Genomic DNA, 19,072 nt, shown 5'->3' with positions numbered 1-19,072 from the left:
ATGTGAGTAGTACTAAATAAAATGCCTTAGCATAGTGTACAGTACATAATAGTTTAATACTGGTAGCTATTAAAAACGGCTCTCTGTTACAGATCTTTGTACTCCCTGAAGCAGTCAGTACCTGATACCACCTTGGGTACCAAGTTTTGGAAACCTCAGGGCAATCTTTGACTCATCTCTCCCAGCCTCCTCAGGCCCAATCAGTTATCGTTCTTTGATAGCTATATTTCTTGAATACCTTGAATAAAATGTCCTTTCCTCACTAGGCTTCCTAGCCCTCCAATCCAACCACACAATGCAAACAAAACTAATCTTGGTAAGATCATAGTGACATTCTAATTACCAAATGGTGTCTGTTTTCAGCTCTCATCCTAGTTTATCTCTCCATAGCATTTAGCACTCTTGACTAGGTCCTACTTTAAATTCTCTCTCCATACTTCCTAAACCAATATACCAATTTTCCTTCCTCTCCTATCTTTCTGATAATATCTTCTCAATTGTCCTAACTGCTTTTCATTTGCCTGCCCCTTAAATGTTGCTGTTCCCCAGGATTTGTGACCTGGCTCTCGCTCTGTCATCCAGTCTCTGGAGTCAGACCATCTATAGCTTGGAACCTTGAATTGCTGTAGACAAAGAGGTGTACAACCCTCTATGCTAAAATTTCTTTATCTGTTAAATGGGCATAATAACATTATTACCTGTAACTTCAAGGGCTGAAATTTGTACACTAAAATAAATTTTTAAAAATCCATGGGAAGTACTTACAATAGTATCTGACACATGGAAAGCACCATATAAACGTTTCATTTTTTCCCCTTTGTCTTCAACCATTATATATGTAGACAATTCACAAAACTTCTCTAACATAGCATTCATTATATTGTGCTACCTACAAATTTCTTCCATTAGATTTATAGTTCCTCAAGAGCAGGTTAATTCTGTCTTGGAGTTATGAAGGCTAATACATAGTAGGCACTCAAGAAATGTGCGTAGAATAAGTGCATAAATCTTTCTAGGATCATCTTACTGCTTATGTTGGACCCCTCCTTTAATCTTCAGTGCATACCCCACATTCCTGAATCAGCCCAGATCTTTAACTAAGCATGTGGGATCGTCTATGATCTACCAACTTTCTCCAGCTCTAGCTCCTATTACTCTTCTTGCATACCAGTAAAAACGGATAGACCCTCCCAAATCAGATGCTTCCCCAAAGCCCCCAAAATGCCAGTCAAATCTTTTAAACTGGAATGGTTATGGTCTCTTGCTGTATTTCTAACACTGGTGACCATACTACACAGAACAGACAACACACCTGCAAGTAATATTTGGGAAGGTTAGAAAGGATCTAAAAATGATAGAAAATATTTTATCAGCTCTTGAATAAAAAAGGAAATCAGAAGTAGTAGCTGAAAGGGGCCATACAGAACATCTAGTCCAAGACACTTTGAGCCAGTTGAGAAATTTGCTCAAGGCCACACAGTGATCCATTGGCAGCACAGAAATCAGGCTCCCAGGCCATTAGATCCTCTAGGTCAGCATGAGTTCCACCTAACAAACCAGGTCCACTTTATCCCAGTGTGGTCACTCGTAGGACTCTCTCCTTTCCCCCAACACTAAGCTGGAAAAAGCAGGACTTAACATGTTTACATGCCATGGAGAGGCCAAATACTGGTGGTCCTTGTCTTTTAAAAGGCTCTAGGCAATATTCCTCTCATACTCTCATTCCCTTACACCCAGCATTGGTTCAAAGGTTATTCATAAGGTTTCAGGGCAAGAACAAAAGGAGATCTTTCTCTGATGCCAACCTGCATACAATCACACATGCTAAGGGAGAATTACACTGCTCATGCCAGGTTACAAACTGACTCAAGAGACTGAGCTTGCATTTATCCATGTATTTCTAGTAGAACGACATTCTACCATAGTGACGTAAGCCAAACCAAAAAATGGAAAAGGCTTATTATTTGCACCTGAGGGTTGGAAGCAAGTAAAGGTGCATATCTGGATTTAGACCACTGGCTCTTAATAGGGTGGTGGTAGTATCTTAATTATATACACATATACTGCATGAATACATGCAAATAAGCCCTCTTCCCCAAAGATTCTAATGGGAGGAAGGTGAGGAGGGAAGAAGCTAGATATGTGCATTCTGAGACATCTCTCAGTAACCTGGATTCAACACACTCCAGTCCTGATTTAACCACTGGTTTAGATCCTGGGTAGTTCAGAATTTAGGCAGAAGTGTGTCTAAAAAGGCAACATATAGTAACATTAGAGTGATTCATAACTCACCAAGCCCTTACACATTTATTATCTTCCCAAGAGGCTGACAATGCAGGCAACATCACTGCTGTTATTCTACAGAAGAGGAACTGAGGCTCAGGGGAAAGATGATTGCCATGGATTCCAAAGCTTACCAGCAAGAACTGAACCTGGCTCTTCTATTTCCAAATCTCATGCTCTTTTGGGAGAGCTCTAACCATCTGGCAGTTAATGATAAAAGGTGACCTTAAACCCCAAATCTATAATCTAACATTACTGATGAATTTACAGTGCAGACTACAGTATCAATCTTAATTTTTTCTTTTACTTAGAGATGACTCAGTATTTTTCTTCCTTCTTTCACTTTCTGTTATCCTCAAAGGAACACCACAAAAATACCATGTAACAGCTGTATGGAGAAGGGCAAAAATCTTAGGGTTGGATGTATGCCAGGAGGCAGCAATCAACAGCAGTTGTGTTTAGAATTTAGATAAGCCTCATGTTAAAAGCAATTCAATGACGCTGAAGCTCTCTGACAATATACTTTCTACTTTTCAAAAAAAGCTGCACTAATATAAATAAATGGATAAGATTGAGAGTATATATCATTTCCAACTGAATAAAATGAGATGACTTTATAAAATCAAAATCAAATGCATCTGTAGTAAAGGGAAAAATTGATGTACACAGCTGAAAATCAAGATAAGTAAAATAAAACAATTGTTCTTAATTCTAGCAGTGATTATCTTACATTTCAAAGACAGACAAGCAATATGTTTCTTGATACAGGAACTTTCGGATCATGCATACACTATTTCTGCGCATTTTCCAAGCTTAACAATTGAGATGGAGTTACAAGAAATTTACTCCCTCAAGTAAAGACAAAATGAGGTTGTATTAACAAAAAGAGTCTACTTCCTCCTCATTAACACTGTAAACTCTTACTACTGGACCAGGTACATGACAGATGTTCAGCAAGTACCTGTCAAATTGATGCTTATCTGCAGGTAGCAAAAGGAAAGAAGTAAATACTTAATTCACATAAGACATGCATGGATAACCAGAGTCTAGGGCAAGAACGAGGTAAACTAAATGAAAAAAGCCTACTCATGGGAAGATAATCACTTCTTTGATTAGGATCCTTCAAGTTCTGAATATTTCTTAATTTCTGTGTCAGTTATTATTTCAATTTGTGAAGTTACAGTAATTACACATAGGGACCATTCATACTAATGTCTGTTTCATTACTCTTGTGTTCCCTATTCTAAATAAAGTCCAATTCAATAGCTCTCACTATCATCTCAGAGGGTATGAACAGTAGAAACCTATACAACATTCTAAGGCCACAAAACCACCTCATAAATTTAGTGTAGAAACCAGAAAATTCACTGGCGTAGAAAGGTTTCAAATCTCTGAGCAGCACAATGATCACTGTGCCTCTTTTAGAAAATAAGCATTTTATTTTTTAATTTGCATGAGAATTAAAAGAACACTGATTTTCTCATTTGGGAGAAAGTGTTTATTAAGTTTTACGGGGTAAAATATCATACTTCTCAGAACAAGGGGATTTTTAAAAGAAATGTGCATTTGAGGTATATAAATCATTTTCTTTCATAGCTTTCATAAAACATGGATGACTCTAGGGACTAAGGTTCTTAATACTTCTAGAGTTACAAGAGTTACAAGAGTTATCCATAATACCCTGTATATTCCTAAATCCAAAAATTAAAACATCTAGGTTAAAAACACATACAGAGATCCAGTCTACCACTTCATTTTTTAAAAGAACCTTTTTTTAATTGAAGTATGACATAAATTCAGGAACGTGCAGAAATCATAAGCATACAGCTTGATGAATTTTCACAGAGAACACCCCCATGTATCCACCACACAAAATAAGAAATCAGAACACTCCCAAGTTCTCTAGAAACCTGCCCTCATGCTCATTGCCAGCAACAACCCCTATTTTCCCCCAAAGGTAATCCCACCACCCTGACACTTACCCCAAACGTTAGTTTACTTAAAAAAAAAAAAAAAACTTTATGTAAATAGAATACTATAGTTATTTACTCTTTTGTGTCTGGCTTCTTTCACTCAATATTTGAAATCTGTCCTTATTATTGTGTGTAGCAATAATTCTTTCAAAACTATATACAGTTGACCCTTGAACAACACAGGTTTGAACTATGTGGGTCCACTTATATGTGAATTTTTTTCAATGAATACATACTACAGTGCTACATGATCGTGGTTAGTTGAATCTGCAGACGAGGTACTACAAACACAGAGGGTCAACTGTGAAATTATACTTGGATTTTCCACTGCATGGGGGTTGGCACCCCTAACTCCCATGATGTTCAAGGGTCAACTGTGATATTTAATTGTATTAAACCCAAAACTTATCCATTCTACACTTTGAGTTATTTTCAAATTTGATGATTATAAATAGTGCTGCTTTATGAACATCTTTTGGTAAACATGTAGACATTTCTCTTGGGTATATACCTAGGAGAGGAAGTGGGGGACACAGGGTAGGTATACATTCAGCTTAGTAGACATCACCAAACATTTTTCCCAAGTAGTTAAACTGCTAAAAAGGAAAGGTAAAGCTTACAGAATTATAGTGATTTTGTACCAAAATATACAGTGAGTCAGGAAAAGAAACAGAGATAAATTCAAGCTCTCATAATATAATATTACTCCCTTCTGAACATTGCAGATAATGCTCAAGGCAATCAGGGTGAGAAGATATATTAATGTAAAATCTGAAGGAAAGAAAAAGAATGAACTCCTAAATAATACCAAAAGACCTCTGCATATCAGGTCCTGATACAGAAACCTGAGATTTGTTCATTTTAACCTACTAATTAGGTACATGACCTTAACCAAGTCACCTACCTAGCTTCTCCACAGTAAAGCTTTTCAACTGTCAGATAACTATAATGGCTTCTACTTATTACATAAATTGATTAATCAAGTGTGATAATCTTGATGAAAGTACTTTGAAAAGGATAAATGCTATGTGATATTACAGAAAATTTACCCCAACATAGTCTATAAACAACAAATTCTGGAGTTCTCATCAAGTAAAGAATCTTTGAACCCTATAATATGTATCAATAATAGTTAATAGGCAAAGGAAAAAAATATTACTGTATAAAATATTGCAGACATCTGGCTACATCTTTACCTAAAGCGAGAAAATACAGCTAACAGGAAATCATTTAATGTTGCTGATAATAACTGCAATAATAAGAGTAATAACATTAGCTAAACAGAGCTCTATAGTTATAACACATTTCATATATAATTCTTTAGAGTATTGAAAAAAAAGATGTCAGTGAGAAAAATAAGTCTTCTCAACAAAATTTCTGGTATATTTGATTACCTACAGGAACAAATTCTTCTAGCCACTAACTTTTCTCTTTAGAACACTGGCTTATGGTGCTCTCCAACAGAAGTTATTATAGCTTAAAGAAGGGGCGATACTAAACACGCCTTACGCCGGGCGCCAGAAAAGGCCCTCACTAGGGCCATATCTCTTGCGCCCGTGGCCGCCGGCTTCCCTGCACATTTGGAACCATCCCATGATCCAAGCAGTCATACCACCTCTGTGCCCTGTCCTCACTGGGGCAGACCCAACAGCTGCAGGGCAGCCTCAGAACCAGACTCTGTGGGTGAACCACATGCAGAGGTTGGGATAAAGCCAAAGCTGAACCCCAGGGACGGGGTGACTAAGGAAGAAGATCGAAAATCTTTCCGTCAGCTGTACAAGCTGCAGATTAAATCCCACGATCAGCTAGGTAGACCCTGCATCTATGGTATATATGAGTAGACAATGAGTGTTCCCACAAATGGAAACGGTCTAGCTCTGGCAGCTGTGGACTTTGGGGCCAAGCACACACAGGAACTGGGCCAGAACAGAGTCTGAGTGGTTCCCACAGGGCCCACAGCAGGTCCAGAGACCAGCCCAGAGGCAAACGAGGGCCTCTTGGGGAGGCAGAGGTGGGCTGTGGCTCCTGGTGTGTGCAAAGACCCCAGGGAAACAATTACTACTATTAATTTTATTGTGTTTTGATTCATTCTGTTGTTGGTTCTGGCTGGTTTTTTTGGTTTTCTTTTCTTTATCTTATTTGTTTGTTGTTGTTTTAGTATTTTTTTTTTTGTCTTTTGGAATCTTCGTGTTTCACAGCATTTTTATTTTTTATTTTTACTTTTTTAATATATTTCTATTTTTACTTTGCTTTTTTGTTATTCTGTGTTCTTTTACCTTATTTTTTTCTTCTTCTTTAATATATTTTTATTTTTTTAATATTTCCATTTCTACTTTGCTTCTCTGTTGTTCTGTTATTTTTCCCTTTTTATTTTATTTTATTATTATTATTTTTCAATCATGTTTTTCAGTTAGTTCTATTTCCTTGCCTGATTCTTGAGCTGGCACACTGCTTTGGTTTTGTTTTTAGGTTTTGTGTTTTTGTTAGTTTTTATTCTAATTGTTTGATTTCATTTTTGAGTTCTATTTTTCTGGTTGTTCTCTTGCTTTTTGTTTTATTTGGTTCTGTTTTTGTTTCTTTTCCATGTGTGTTTCCTCGCTTCTGCTTTTGTTTGTTTGATTTTGTTTTTACTATTTCTCTGGGGTTTTGTTTGTCTTTTTTTGTATATATATTTTCTATTTTATTTTTTTATATTTCTATTTCTATGTTCCTTTTCTGTTGTTTTGTCTTCTTTCCCCTTTCTCTCTTTTTTTTAATCATCATTTTTGTCAGTTTGTTTTCTTTCTTTGCTTCATTATTCAGTTGGTACTCTGCTCTGGTTTTGTTTTCTGGTTTTGTGTTTTCTCAGTTTTCTTTTTAATTGTTTGATTTCATTCTTAGGTTCTTTTGTTTGTCTAGTTGTTCTCTTGCTTTTTGTTTTATTTGGTTCTGTTTTTATTTCTTTTGTGAGTGTGCATGTTTCTTGTTTCTGTTTTTGTTTGTTTGAATTAAATTTTTACCATTTGTCTGGGGTTTAGTTAATCTTTTTTTTTTTTTTCCCAAGCCCCTTTATTGCTGGGACGAGAGACTTGAGGGGTCTTGGTTCCTCTACCGGAAGTCAGGCCTGATGCCCTGGGGTGGGATCACCAAGTCCAGAATGCCGGAACACTAGAGAATTCCAGGCCCCAGGGAAGATTAATCGCTGAGAGCTCTCACGGAGGCCTCTATCTGAATCTAAGACGCAGCTCCACCCAACTGCCAGCAGAAACCAGCACTGGACGCCTCATACCAAACAACAAACAAGACAGAAACACAAACCAACCCACCAGCACACAGACTACCTAAAGTCATACTAAGCTCACAGACACCCAAAAGCACACCACCTGACATGGCGCTTTCATCAGAGGGAAAACACTCAGCTCCACCCACCAGAATGCAGGCACAAGTCCCTCCCATCAGGAAGCCTACACAAGCCACTGGGCCAACCTCACCACCAGGGGCAGAGAATAGAAGCAAGAGGAACTACAACCCTGCAGCCTAGAGAAAGGAGACCTCAAATACTGTAAATGAGACAAAATGAGAACACAGAGAAATATCTTGCAGGCAAAGGAGCAAGATAAAAACAAACAAAACCCAATAAATGAAGAGGAAATAGGCAAAGTACCTAAAATAGAATTCAGAGTAATGATAGTAAAGATGATCCAAAATCTCAGAAATAGAATAGAGAAAATACAAGAAATGTTTAACAAGGACCTAAAAGAACTAAAGAGTAAACAATCAGTAATGAACAACACAATAATTGGAATTAAAAATACTCTAGAAGGAAGCAATAGCAGAATAACTGAGGCAGAAGAACAGATAAGTGAGTTGGAAGACAGAATGGTGGAAATAACTGCCGCAGAGCAGAATAAAGAAAAAAGAATGAAAATATGGAGGACAGTCTCAGAGACCTCTGGGACAACATTAAGCACACCAACATTCGAATTATAGGCGTCCCAGAAGAATAAGAAAAAAAAAACAAGGGTCTGAGAAAATATTTGAAGAGATTATAGCTGAAAACTTCTCCATCATGGAAAAGCAAATAGTCAGTGAAGTCCAAGAAGCGCAGGGAGCCCCATACAGGATAAACCCAAGGAGAAACACACCGAGACACACATTAATCAAATGAACAAAAAATTACACACAAAGAAAAAATATTAAAAGCAACAAGTAACATACAAGGGAATCCCCATAAGGTTAACAGCTGATCTTTCAGCAGAAACTCTACAGGCCAGAAGGGAGTGGCAAAATATATTTAAAGTGATGAAAGGTAAAAAACCTACAACCAAGATTACTCAACCCAGCAAGAATCTCATTCAGATTTGACGGAGAAATCAAAAGCTTTACAGACAAGCAAAAGTTAAGAGAATTCATCACCACCAAACCAGCTTTACAACAAATGCTAAAGGAACTTCTCTAGGCAGGAAACACAAGACAAGGAAAAGACCTACAAAAACAAACCCAAAACAGGAAAATGGTAATAGGAACATACATATCGATAATTACCTTAAATGTAAATTGATTAAATGCTCCAACCAAAAGACAGAGACTGGTTGAATAGATACAAAAACAAGACCAGTATATATGCTGTCTACAAGAGACCCACTTCAGACCTAGGGACACATAGAGATTGAAAGTGAGAGGATGGAAACAGATATTCCGTGCAAATGGAAATCAAAAGAAAACTGGAGTAGCAATACTCATATCAGACAAAACAGACTTTAAAATAAAGACTATTACAAGAGACAAGGAAGGACACTACATAACAATCAAGGGATCATTCCAAGAAGAAGACATAACAATTGTAAAAACTATTCACCCAACACAGGAGAACCTCAATACATAAGGCAAATGGTAACAGCCATAAAAGGGGAAATCGACAGTAACACAATAATATTAGGGGACTTTAACACCCCACTTACATCAATGGACAGATCATACAAGCAGACAATAAATGAGGAAACACAAGCTTTAAATGACACATTAGACCAGATGGACTTAATTGATGTTTATAGGATATTCCATCCACAAACAACAGAATACACTTTCTTCTCAAGTGCTCATGGAAGGTTCTCCAGGATAGATCACATCTTGGGTCACAAATCAAGCCCGGTAAATTTTTTTTTTAACATCTTTATTGGAGTTTAATTGCTTTACAATGGTTAGTTTCTGCTTTATAACAAAGTGAATCAGTTATACATATACATATGTTCCCATATCTCTTCCCTCTTGCATCTCCCTCCCTCCCACCCTCCCTATCCCACCGCTCTAGGTGATCACAAAGCACCAAGCTGATCTCCCTGTGCTATGCGGCTGCTTCCCAGTAGCTATCTATTTTACGTTTGGTAGTGTATATATGTCCATGCCACTCTCTCACTTTGTCACAGCTTACCCTTCCCCCTCCCCATACCCTCAAGTCCATTCTCTAGTAGGTCTGTGTCTTTATTCCCGTCTTGACACTAGGTTCTTCATGAGCTTTTTTTTCCCCCTTAGATTCCATATATATGTGTCAGTATACTGTATTTGTTTTTCTCTTTCTGACTTACTTCACTCTGTATGACAGACTCTAACTCCATCCACCTCACTACAAATAACTCCATTTCGTTTCTTTTTATGGCTGAGTAATATTCCATTGTATATATGTGCCACATCTTCTTTATCCATTCATCCGATGATGGACACTTAGGTTGCTTCCATGTCCTGGCTATTGTAAATAGAGCTGCAATGAACATTTCGGTACATGACTCTTTTTGAATTATGGTTTTCTCAGGGTATATGCCCAGTAGTGGGATTGCTGGGTCGTATGGTAGTTCTATTTTTACTTTTTTAAGGAACCTCCATACTGTTCTCCATAGTAAGCCTCGGTAAATTTAAGAAAACTGAAATCCTATCAAGCATCTTTTCCAACCACAGTGCTACAAGACTAGATATCAATTACATGAAAAAAAACCGTAAAAAACACAAACACGCAGAGGCTAAACAATACGCTACTAAAACACCAAGCGATCACTGAAGAAAACAAAGAGGAAATAAAATACCTAGAAACAAATGACAATGAAAACACGACGACTCAAAACCTATGGGATGCGGCAAAAGCAGTTCTAAGAGGGAAGTTTACAGCAATACAATCCTACCTCAAAAAACAAGAAAAATCTCAAACAACCTAACCTTAGACCTAAAGCAATTAGAGAAAGAAGAACAAAAAAACAAAAAAACCCAAGTCAGCAGAAGGAAAGAAATGATAAAGATCAGATCAGAAATAAATGAAAAAGATATGAAACAATATCAAAGATCAACAAAAGTAAAAGTTGGTTCTTTGAGAAGATAAACAAAATTGATAAACCATTAGCCTGACTCATCAGGAAAAAAAGGGAGAAGACTCAAATCAGCAGAACTAAAAATGAAAAAGGAGAAGTAACAACTGACACTGGAGAAATACAAAGGATCAAGAGAGACTACTACAAGCCAATAAAATGCACAACCTGGAAGAAATGGACAAATTCTTAGAAAAGTACAACCTTCCAAGACTGAACCAGGAAGAAACAGAAAATATGAACAGACCAATCACAAGCACTGAAATTGAAACTGTGATTAAAAATCTTCCAACAGGGACTTCCATGGTGGTGCAGTGGGTAAGACTCCGTGTTCCCAATGCAGGGGGGCCCAGATTCAACCCCTGTTCACAGAACTAGATCCCACATGCAGGCCGCAACTAAGAAGCCCACATGCCTCAAATAAGACCTAGCAGAGCCAAAATAAATAATAAGTAAATAAATAAATAAATAAAGTCTTCCAGCAAACAAAAGCCCAGGGCCAGATGGCTTCACATGCAAATTGTATCAAACATTTAGAGAAGAGCTAACACCTACCTTTCTCAAACTCTCCCAAAATATAGCAGAGGAGGAACACTGAAACTCATTCTACAAGCCACCATCACTCTGATACCAAAACTAGGCAAAGATATCACAAAAAGAGAAAATTACAGGCCAACGTCACTAATGAACATAGACGTAAAAATCCTCAACAACATACTAGCAAACAGAATCCAACAGGACATTAAAAGGATCATACACCATGATCAAGTGGGGTTTATCCCAGGAATGCAAGGATTCTTCAATATACCCAAATCAATCAATGTGATACACCATATTGACAAACTGAAGGACAAAAACCATGATAATCTCGATAGATGCAGAAAAAGCTTTTGACAAAATTCAACACCCATTTATGATAAAAACTCTCCAGAAAGTGGACATAGAGCGAACCTACCTCAACATAATAAAAGCCGTATATGACAAACCCACAGCAAACATCATTCTCAGTGGTGAAAAACTGAAAGCATTTACTCTAAGATCAGGAACAAGACAAGGGTGCCCACTCTCACCACTATTATACAACATAGTTTTGGAAGGTATAGCCATGGTAATCAGAGAAGAAAAAGAAATAAAAGGATTCCAAATTGGAAAAGAAGAAGTAAAACTGTCACTGTTTGCAGATGAAATGATACTATACATAGAAAGTCCTAAATATGCCACCAGAAAACTCATAGAGCTAATCAATAAATTTGGTAAAGCAGCAGGATACAAAATTATTGCACAGAAATCTCTTGCATTCCTATACACTAACAAAAAATCAGAAAGAGAAATTAAGGAAATGCTCCCATTTACCACTGCAACAAAAAGAATAAAATACTTGGGAATAAACCTACATAAGGAGGCAAAAGACCTATATGCAGGAAACTATAAGACAGTGATGAAAGAAATCAAAGACGATACAAACAGATGGAGAGATATATTATGTTCTTGGACTGGAAGAATCAACATTGTGAAAATGACTATACTACCCAAAGCAATCTACAGATTCAGTGCAATCCCTATCAAATTACCAATAGCATTTTTCACAGAACTAAAACAAGAAATTTTACAATTTGAATGGAAACAAAAAAGACCCCAAATAGCCAAAGAAATCCTGTGAAAGAAAAACGGAGCTGGAGGAATCAGGCTCCCAGACTTCAGACTATACTATAAAGCTACAGTAATCAAGACAGTATGGTACTGGCAGAAAAGCAGAAATATAGATCAATAGAACAGGATAGAAAGCCCAGAGATAAACCCATGCACATATGGTCACCTTATCTTTGACAAAGGAGGCAAGAATATACAATGGAGAAAAGACAGCCTCTTCTGTAAGTGGTGCTGGGAAAACTGGACAGCTACATGTAAAAGAATGAAAATAGAACACTTCCTAACACCATACACAAAAATAAACTCAAAATGGATTAAAGACCTAAATGTAAGGCCAAACACTATAAAATTCTTAGAGGAAAACATAGGCAGAACACTCTATGACATAAATCATAGCAAGATCCCTTTTGACCCACCTCCTACAGTAATGGAAATAAAAACAAAAATAAACAAATGGCACCTAATGAAACTGAAAAGCTTTTGCACAGCAAAGGAAACTATAAACAAGATGAAAAGACAACCCTTGGAATGGAAGAAAATATTTGCAAACGAAGCTACTGACAAAGGATTAATCTCCAAAATATACAAGCAGCTAATGCAGCTCAATATCAAAAAACAAACAACTCTATCCAAAAATGGGCAGAAGATCTAAAGAGACATTTCTCCCAAGAAGACATACAGATTGCCAACAAACACATGAAAAGATACTCAACATCACTAACTGTTAGAGAAATGCAAATCAAAACCACAAGGATGTATCTATCACCTCACACCGGTGAGGATGGCCATAATCAAAAAAATCTAGAAACAGTAAATGCTGGAGAGGGTGTGGGGAAAAGGGAACCCTCCTGCAGTGTTGGTGGGAATGTAAATTGATACAGCCACTATGGAGAACAGTATGGAGGTTTCTTAAAAAACTAAAAATAGAACTACCGTTTGACCCAGCAATCCCCCTACTGGGCATATACCCTGAGAAAACCATAATTCAAAAAGAGACATGTATCACAATGTTCACCGCAGCACTATTTACAATAGCCAGGACATGGAAGCAACCTAAGTGTCCATCAACAGATGAATGGATAAAGAAGATGTGGCACATATACACAATGGAATATTACTCAGCCATAAAAAGGAACAAAATTGAGTTATTTGTAATGAGGTGGATGGACCTAGAGTCTGTCATACAGCGTGAACTAAGTCAGAAAGAGAAAAACAAATACCGTATGCTAACACATATATATGGAATCTAAAAAAACAGTACTGATGAACCTAGTGGCAGGGCAGGAATAAAGATGCAGACGTAGAGCATGGACTTGAGGACACAGTGGGGGAAGGAGAAGCTGGGATGAAGTGAGAGAGTAGCATTGACATATATATACTACCAAATGTAAAATGGATGGCTAGTGGGAAGCAGCTGCATAGCACAGGGAGGTCAACTCGATGCTTTGTGACAATCTAGAGGGGCAGGATAGGGAGGGTGGGAGGGAGGTTCGAGAGGGAGGGGATATGGGGATACATATAGCTGATTCACTTTGTTCTACAGCAGAAAATAACATCACATTGTGAAGCAATTATACTTTAATAAAGATGTAAAAAAAAATTTTTTTTTTAATTTACAAAAGAAGGGGCAATAAAGCTTAGCCACTTTATACTCCACAAACAACACAGTACTGAGTAAAAGTTCACCCTCTCCAAAGAGGTTTCCTTATTCACTGAAAAGTATTTCACAGAGGAGTAGTAACCACAAACACTGGAAAATTAGGAATCAGCTTTATCCTCCCATCAAACTCCAAGATCAGGAATGGCCTTTAGGAATTAATACAAAACTTCTATCCATTGACTGTTCAAGGAGTGTGGATCAGGATGGTGGAGTGGGAAGATCCTGAGCTCACCTCCTCCTACAGACACATCAAAATTACAACTACACACAGAAGAACTATCTCTGAGAACAAACTGAAGACTAGCAGAACAGATTTTTTACAATTAAAGGATATAAAGAAAAGACCATACTGAGACTGGTAGGAAGGGCAGAGACATAGTCTAGTCAAAACCTACACCCATGATACAGTGAAACACAAGCGGGAGGGATGTCACAACTATGGAGGTCTCCCCTGAGGAGCCATGAGTCCAAGCCCCACATCAGGTTCCCCAGCCTGGGAAACCTGGACCAGGAGGATCAGCTCCCATTACATCTGGCTTTGAAAAGTCATGGAGCTTACGTCTGGGAGAGCTGGAGGAAGACTGTGGGAAACCGAGACTCCTCTTGTTACATCTGGCTTTGAAGAGTCATGGAGCTTACGTCTGGGAGAGCTGGAGGGAGACTGTGGGAAACCGAGACTCCTCTTGAAGGGCTTGCGTACAAACTCACTCACTCCAAGTCCCAGCACAGAGGCAGCAGCTTAAAAAGCACTTGGGTAATACAAGAAGATTCACTGACTAATTTTATGGTGTATGTCATGGATTTGGTAGAACTTTCTCCTGGGACAAAAGCACTGGCAAGCGCCATTTTTTTTTCCTTCTACCTAGCTGGCCTGGCACTGGTGGCACCATGTCTGTCACCTCTCCATCAACCTAGCTAATACCATGCACTCTGCTGCAACATCCCCCTAAGAACCTGCCCTGCCTAGCACCCCTCCAAACTAGCTCCCACTCCAAAGGGCAAGCTCCACACACCAGCACACCTGCAAGAGTTGCAGTCGGGCCTCATAGCCAGTCACACTGGGGGCCAGCTCCACACATCGGTGTGCCCAAAGCAGTCCCAGCCAGCCAAGCGTAGGGCCAGACCCACTCACCAGCACACATGTAGCAGTCACAGTCAGGGCTCAGAGACAGCCAAAGATGGGCCCCACCCACCAAGGTGTCCACAACAGTCATATCAAAGCCATCCAGCCAGCTGGCCTAGGGGCCAAACACACCCACAGGAATAACAGCCCAACCACAACAGAGGGCATATGCAGGCCGCGCAGGGGATACCCCTAGAGCACCTGGCTCTGGTGACAAGGGGGGACTGCAAAACTTGGCCCCACAGGACACCATCTACATAAGACCACTCTTTTAAAACTGGGAGACATAGCTGATATACTTTATACACAGAAACAAACATAAGAGAGTTAGGAAAAATGAGAAGATAAAGGAAGATCTACCAAATGAAAGAACAAGACAAAACCTCAGAAAAAGAACTAAATGAAATGGAGATAAGCAATCTTCCAGATAAGGAATTCAAAGAAAGATGCTCACCAAAACTAGAAGAAGAATGGATGAACTCAAGTGAAAACTTCAACAAAGAGGCAGAAAATATAAAAACGAACCAGTCAGAACTGAAGAATATAATAACTGATATAAAAAATATACTTGAAAGCATCAACAGCAGATTAGAAAAGAATGGATCAGCAATCTGGAAGACAACGCAGTGAAAATCACCCAAACCAAAAAACAAAAAGAAGAAAGAATTTTTTTTTAAATGAGGATAGTTTCAGGGACCTCTTGGACAACACCAAGCATACTAACATTCACATTACAGGGGTCTCAAACGGAGAAGAAAAAGAGAAAAGACAGAAAACCTATGTGAAGAAATAATGGCTGAAATCTTCCCTAACCTGGCCAAGGAAATGCACATCCATGTGCAGGAAGCACAGAGAGTCCCAAACAAGATGAACCCAAGGAGACCCACACCAAGACACACTATAATTGAAACGTCAAAAGTTAAAAATGAAACAGAGAATCTTAAATGCAGCAGCAAGGAAAAAACAACTAGCTACATAGAAGGTTCCCCCTCTGCCTGCCAACACAAGACTATCTGCTGATTTTTAAGCAGAAACTTAACAGGCCAAAAGAGACTGGCACAACATATTCAAAGTGCTGAAAGAAAAAACTTACAACCAAGAATACTATACACAGCAGAGTTATCATTCAGAAATGAAAAAAAAAAAATCCACCCTACAAGAAACATTTAAGTAATTTCTTTAAATGGAAAAGAAAAGGCCATAACCAGAAACAAGAAAATTATGAAACAAAAAAAATTTCACTGGTAAAAGCAAACATATAGTAAAGGTAGTGTATCAAGTAGTAAAATCATCTATATCTAAAAGAATTGGTTAAACAATACACAAAATTTTACAATGTAAAATATGACATCAAAAACATAAAACGTGGGGGGTGGGTAAGGTAACAGAAATGTAGTGCATTTAGAATGCCTCAAACCTAAGTGACCATCAACTTAAAATAGACTGCTATATACATAGGTGTTATATATGAACCTCATGGTTAGCCACAAACCAAAAACCTATAACGGATACGCAAAAAATAAAGAAAAGGGAATACAAACACACAACTAACACAATTAAATCACAGGGGAAGAGAAGAAGAAAGGAACAGAAAAGAACTACAAAAAACAACCAGAAAACAATTAGTAAAATGGCAATAAGTACATACCTTCGATAATTACTTTCATGTAAATGAACTAAAACTCCCATCAAAAGACATAGCATGGTTGAATAAATAAAAAAAGAAGACCCATTTATATACTGCCTACAAGAGACTCACTTCAGAGCTAAAGATACACACAGACTGAAAGTGAGGGGATAGAAGGAGATAAGGAGATATTCCATGCAAATGCAAACAAAAAGAAAGCTGGGGTAGCAATACTTATATCAGATAAAAGAGGCTTTAAAACAAAGACTAACAAGAGACAAAGAAGGGCATTACATAATGATAACAAAATCAATCGAACAAAAGGATATAACATTTGTAAATACAACAAAGAAGCACCTAAATACATAAAACAAACATTAACAGACGTAAAGGGGACAACTGACTAATACAATTATAGTAGTGGACTTTAAAACTTAACATCAATGGAAAGATCATCAAGACAGAAAATCAATAAGGAAACTGACTTTAAATGACACATTAGACAGACTTAATACATATATACATATATATAAAATACTCCACCCCAAAACAGCAGAATACACATTCTTTTCCACTGCACATGGAACATTCTACCAGACAGATCACATGTTACACCACAAAACTAGTCTTAATAAATTTAAGAAGACTGAAATCATACCAAGCATCTTTTCCAACCACAATGGTATGAATCAATTACAATAAGAAAATGGAAAAAACAAGAACATGTGGAGGCTAAACAACAAGCAGGTCAAACAATCTAACCTTATATCTTACAATCTCATTCTTATCTAAAAGAACTAGGGGCGGAAAAAGAACAAATAAAGCCTGAAGTTAGTAGAAGGAAGAAAATAATAAAGATAAGAGCATTAATAAATGAAACAGAGACTGAAAATGATAATAGAAAAGATCAGTGAAACTAAGAGCTGGTTTTTGAAAAGATAAACAAAATTGATAAACCTTTAGCCAGACTCATCAAGAAAAAAATGGCCCAAATAAACAAAATCAGAAATGAAACAGGAGAAATGACAACTGATACCACAGAAATACAAAGGATTATAAGAGATTACTACAAATAATTATACACCAACAAACTGGACAACCGAGAAGAAATGGATAAATTCCTAGAAACATACAATCTCCCAAGACTGATTCAGGAATAAATAGAAAATCTGAACAGACCAATCACTAGTAATGAAATTGAGTCAGTAATCAAAAAACTCCCAACAAACAGAAGTTGTGGACAAGACTGCTTCACAGGTGAATTCTACCAAACACTTAAAGAAGAGTTAACAACTATCCTCAAACTATTCTGAAAAACTGAGGAAGGAATGCTTCCAAATCTGAGGAAGGATGCTAAAAGGTTAGCATCTCCCTGATACCAAAACCAGATAAAGACATTTTAAAAAACAACAAAACTACAAGCCAACACCCCTGATGAAGAGAAATGCAAAAATCCTCAACAAAATATTAGCAAAGAGAAACTAACAGCACATTAAAATGATCATATATCATAACCAAGCAGGATTTACTCCAGGGTTTAATATCTGCAAATCAATCAATATGACACATCACCTTACCAAATTAAAGGATAAAAATCATATGATCATCTCAACAGGTGCAGAAAAGGCATCTGACAAAAGCCAGCATCCATTTATGATAAAAACTCTCCAGAAAGTGGGCATAGAGGGAACATACCTCAACATAATAAAGGCCATATATGACAAACTCACAATTAACATAATACTGAACAATGAAAAGCTGAAAGCTTTTCCTCTAAGATCAGGAACAAGACAAGGATGCCCACTCTCACCACTTGTTTTTCAACATAGTATTGGAAGTCTTAACCACAGAAATCAGACAGAAAAAAAAGAGAAAATGCATCCAAACTGGAAATGAAGAAGTAAAAGTCACTATTTGCCAATGACACGATACTATACAGAGAGAGAAAAGCCTAAAGACTCCACCAAAAAACTATCAGAACTAATAAATGAATTCAGTAAAGTTGCAGGATACAAAAATCGATCGCATTTCTACACACTAATAATGAGCCATCTGAAAGAAAAATTAAGAAACAATCCCATTTACCGTCAAATCAAAAAGAATAAAATACCTAGGAATAAATTAACCAAGGAGTTGAAAACCTTTACTCTGAAAACTATAAGACACTGATGAAAGAAACCAAAGACAACACAAATAAATGGAAAGGTATACCTTGCTCACAGATTGGAAGAATTCATATTGTTAAAATGTCCATACTGCCCAAAGCAATCTATAGATTCAATGCAATCCCTGTCAAAATACCAATGGCATTTTTCACAGAACTTGAATAAATAATCCTAAAATTTGCTGGAACCACAAAAGACACCAGATAGCCAAAGCATCTTAAGAAAGAAGAACAAAGTTGGAGGTATTATGCTCCCTGAT

The 19,072-nt window shown here is 37.5% G+C and overlaps 1 protein-coding gene across 2 annotated transcripts in view; it reads right to left on the bottom strand.

Moving 5' to 3' along the window:
• DDX10 (DEAD-box helicase 10) overlaps positions 1-19,072 on the bottom strand; it is a 245,847-nt gene that overhangs the window by 60,724 nt on the left and 166,051 nt on the right. The window contains exon 17 of one of the 2 annotated variants that reach the window (XM_036861636.1): positions 4,687-4,767. The exons of the other annotated variant lie outside the window; for it this stretch is intronic. Coding sequence (XP_036717531.1) covers positions 4,702-4,767 — 66 coding nt within the window. The 3' untranslated portion in view covers positions 4,687-4,701. Of the gene's footprint in view, positions 1-4,686; positions 4,768-19,072 lie in introns of those variants that run through there. 2 annotated transcript variants of the gene reach the window in all.

The sequence above is a fragment of the Balaenoptera musculus genome, chromosome 8 (genome assembly GCF_009873245.2).
Source record: "Balaenoptera musculus isolate JJ_BM4_2016_0621 chromosome 8, mBalMus1.pri.v3, whole genome shotgun sequence".
Classification (NCBI taxonomy): Eukaryota; Metazoa; Chordata; class Mammalia; order Artiodactyla; family Balaenopteridae; genus Balaenoptera; species Balaenoptera musculus.
This window is presented reverse-complemented; position numbering and strand designations above follow the sequence as displayed.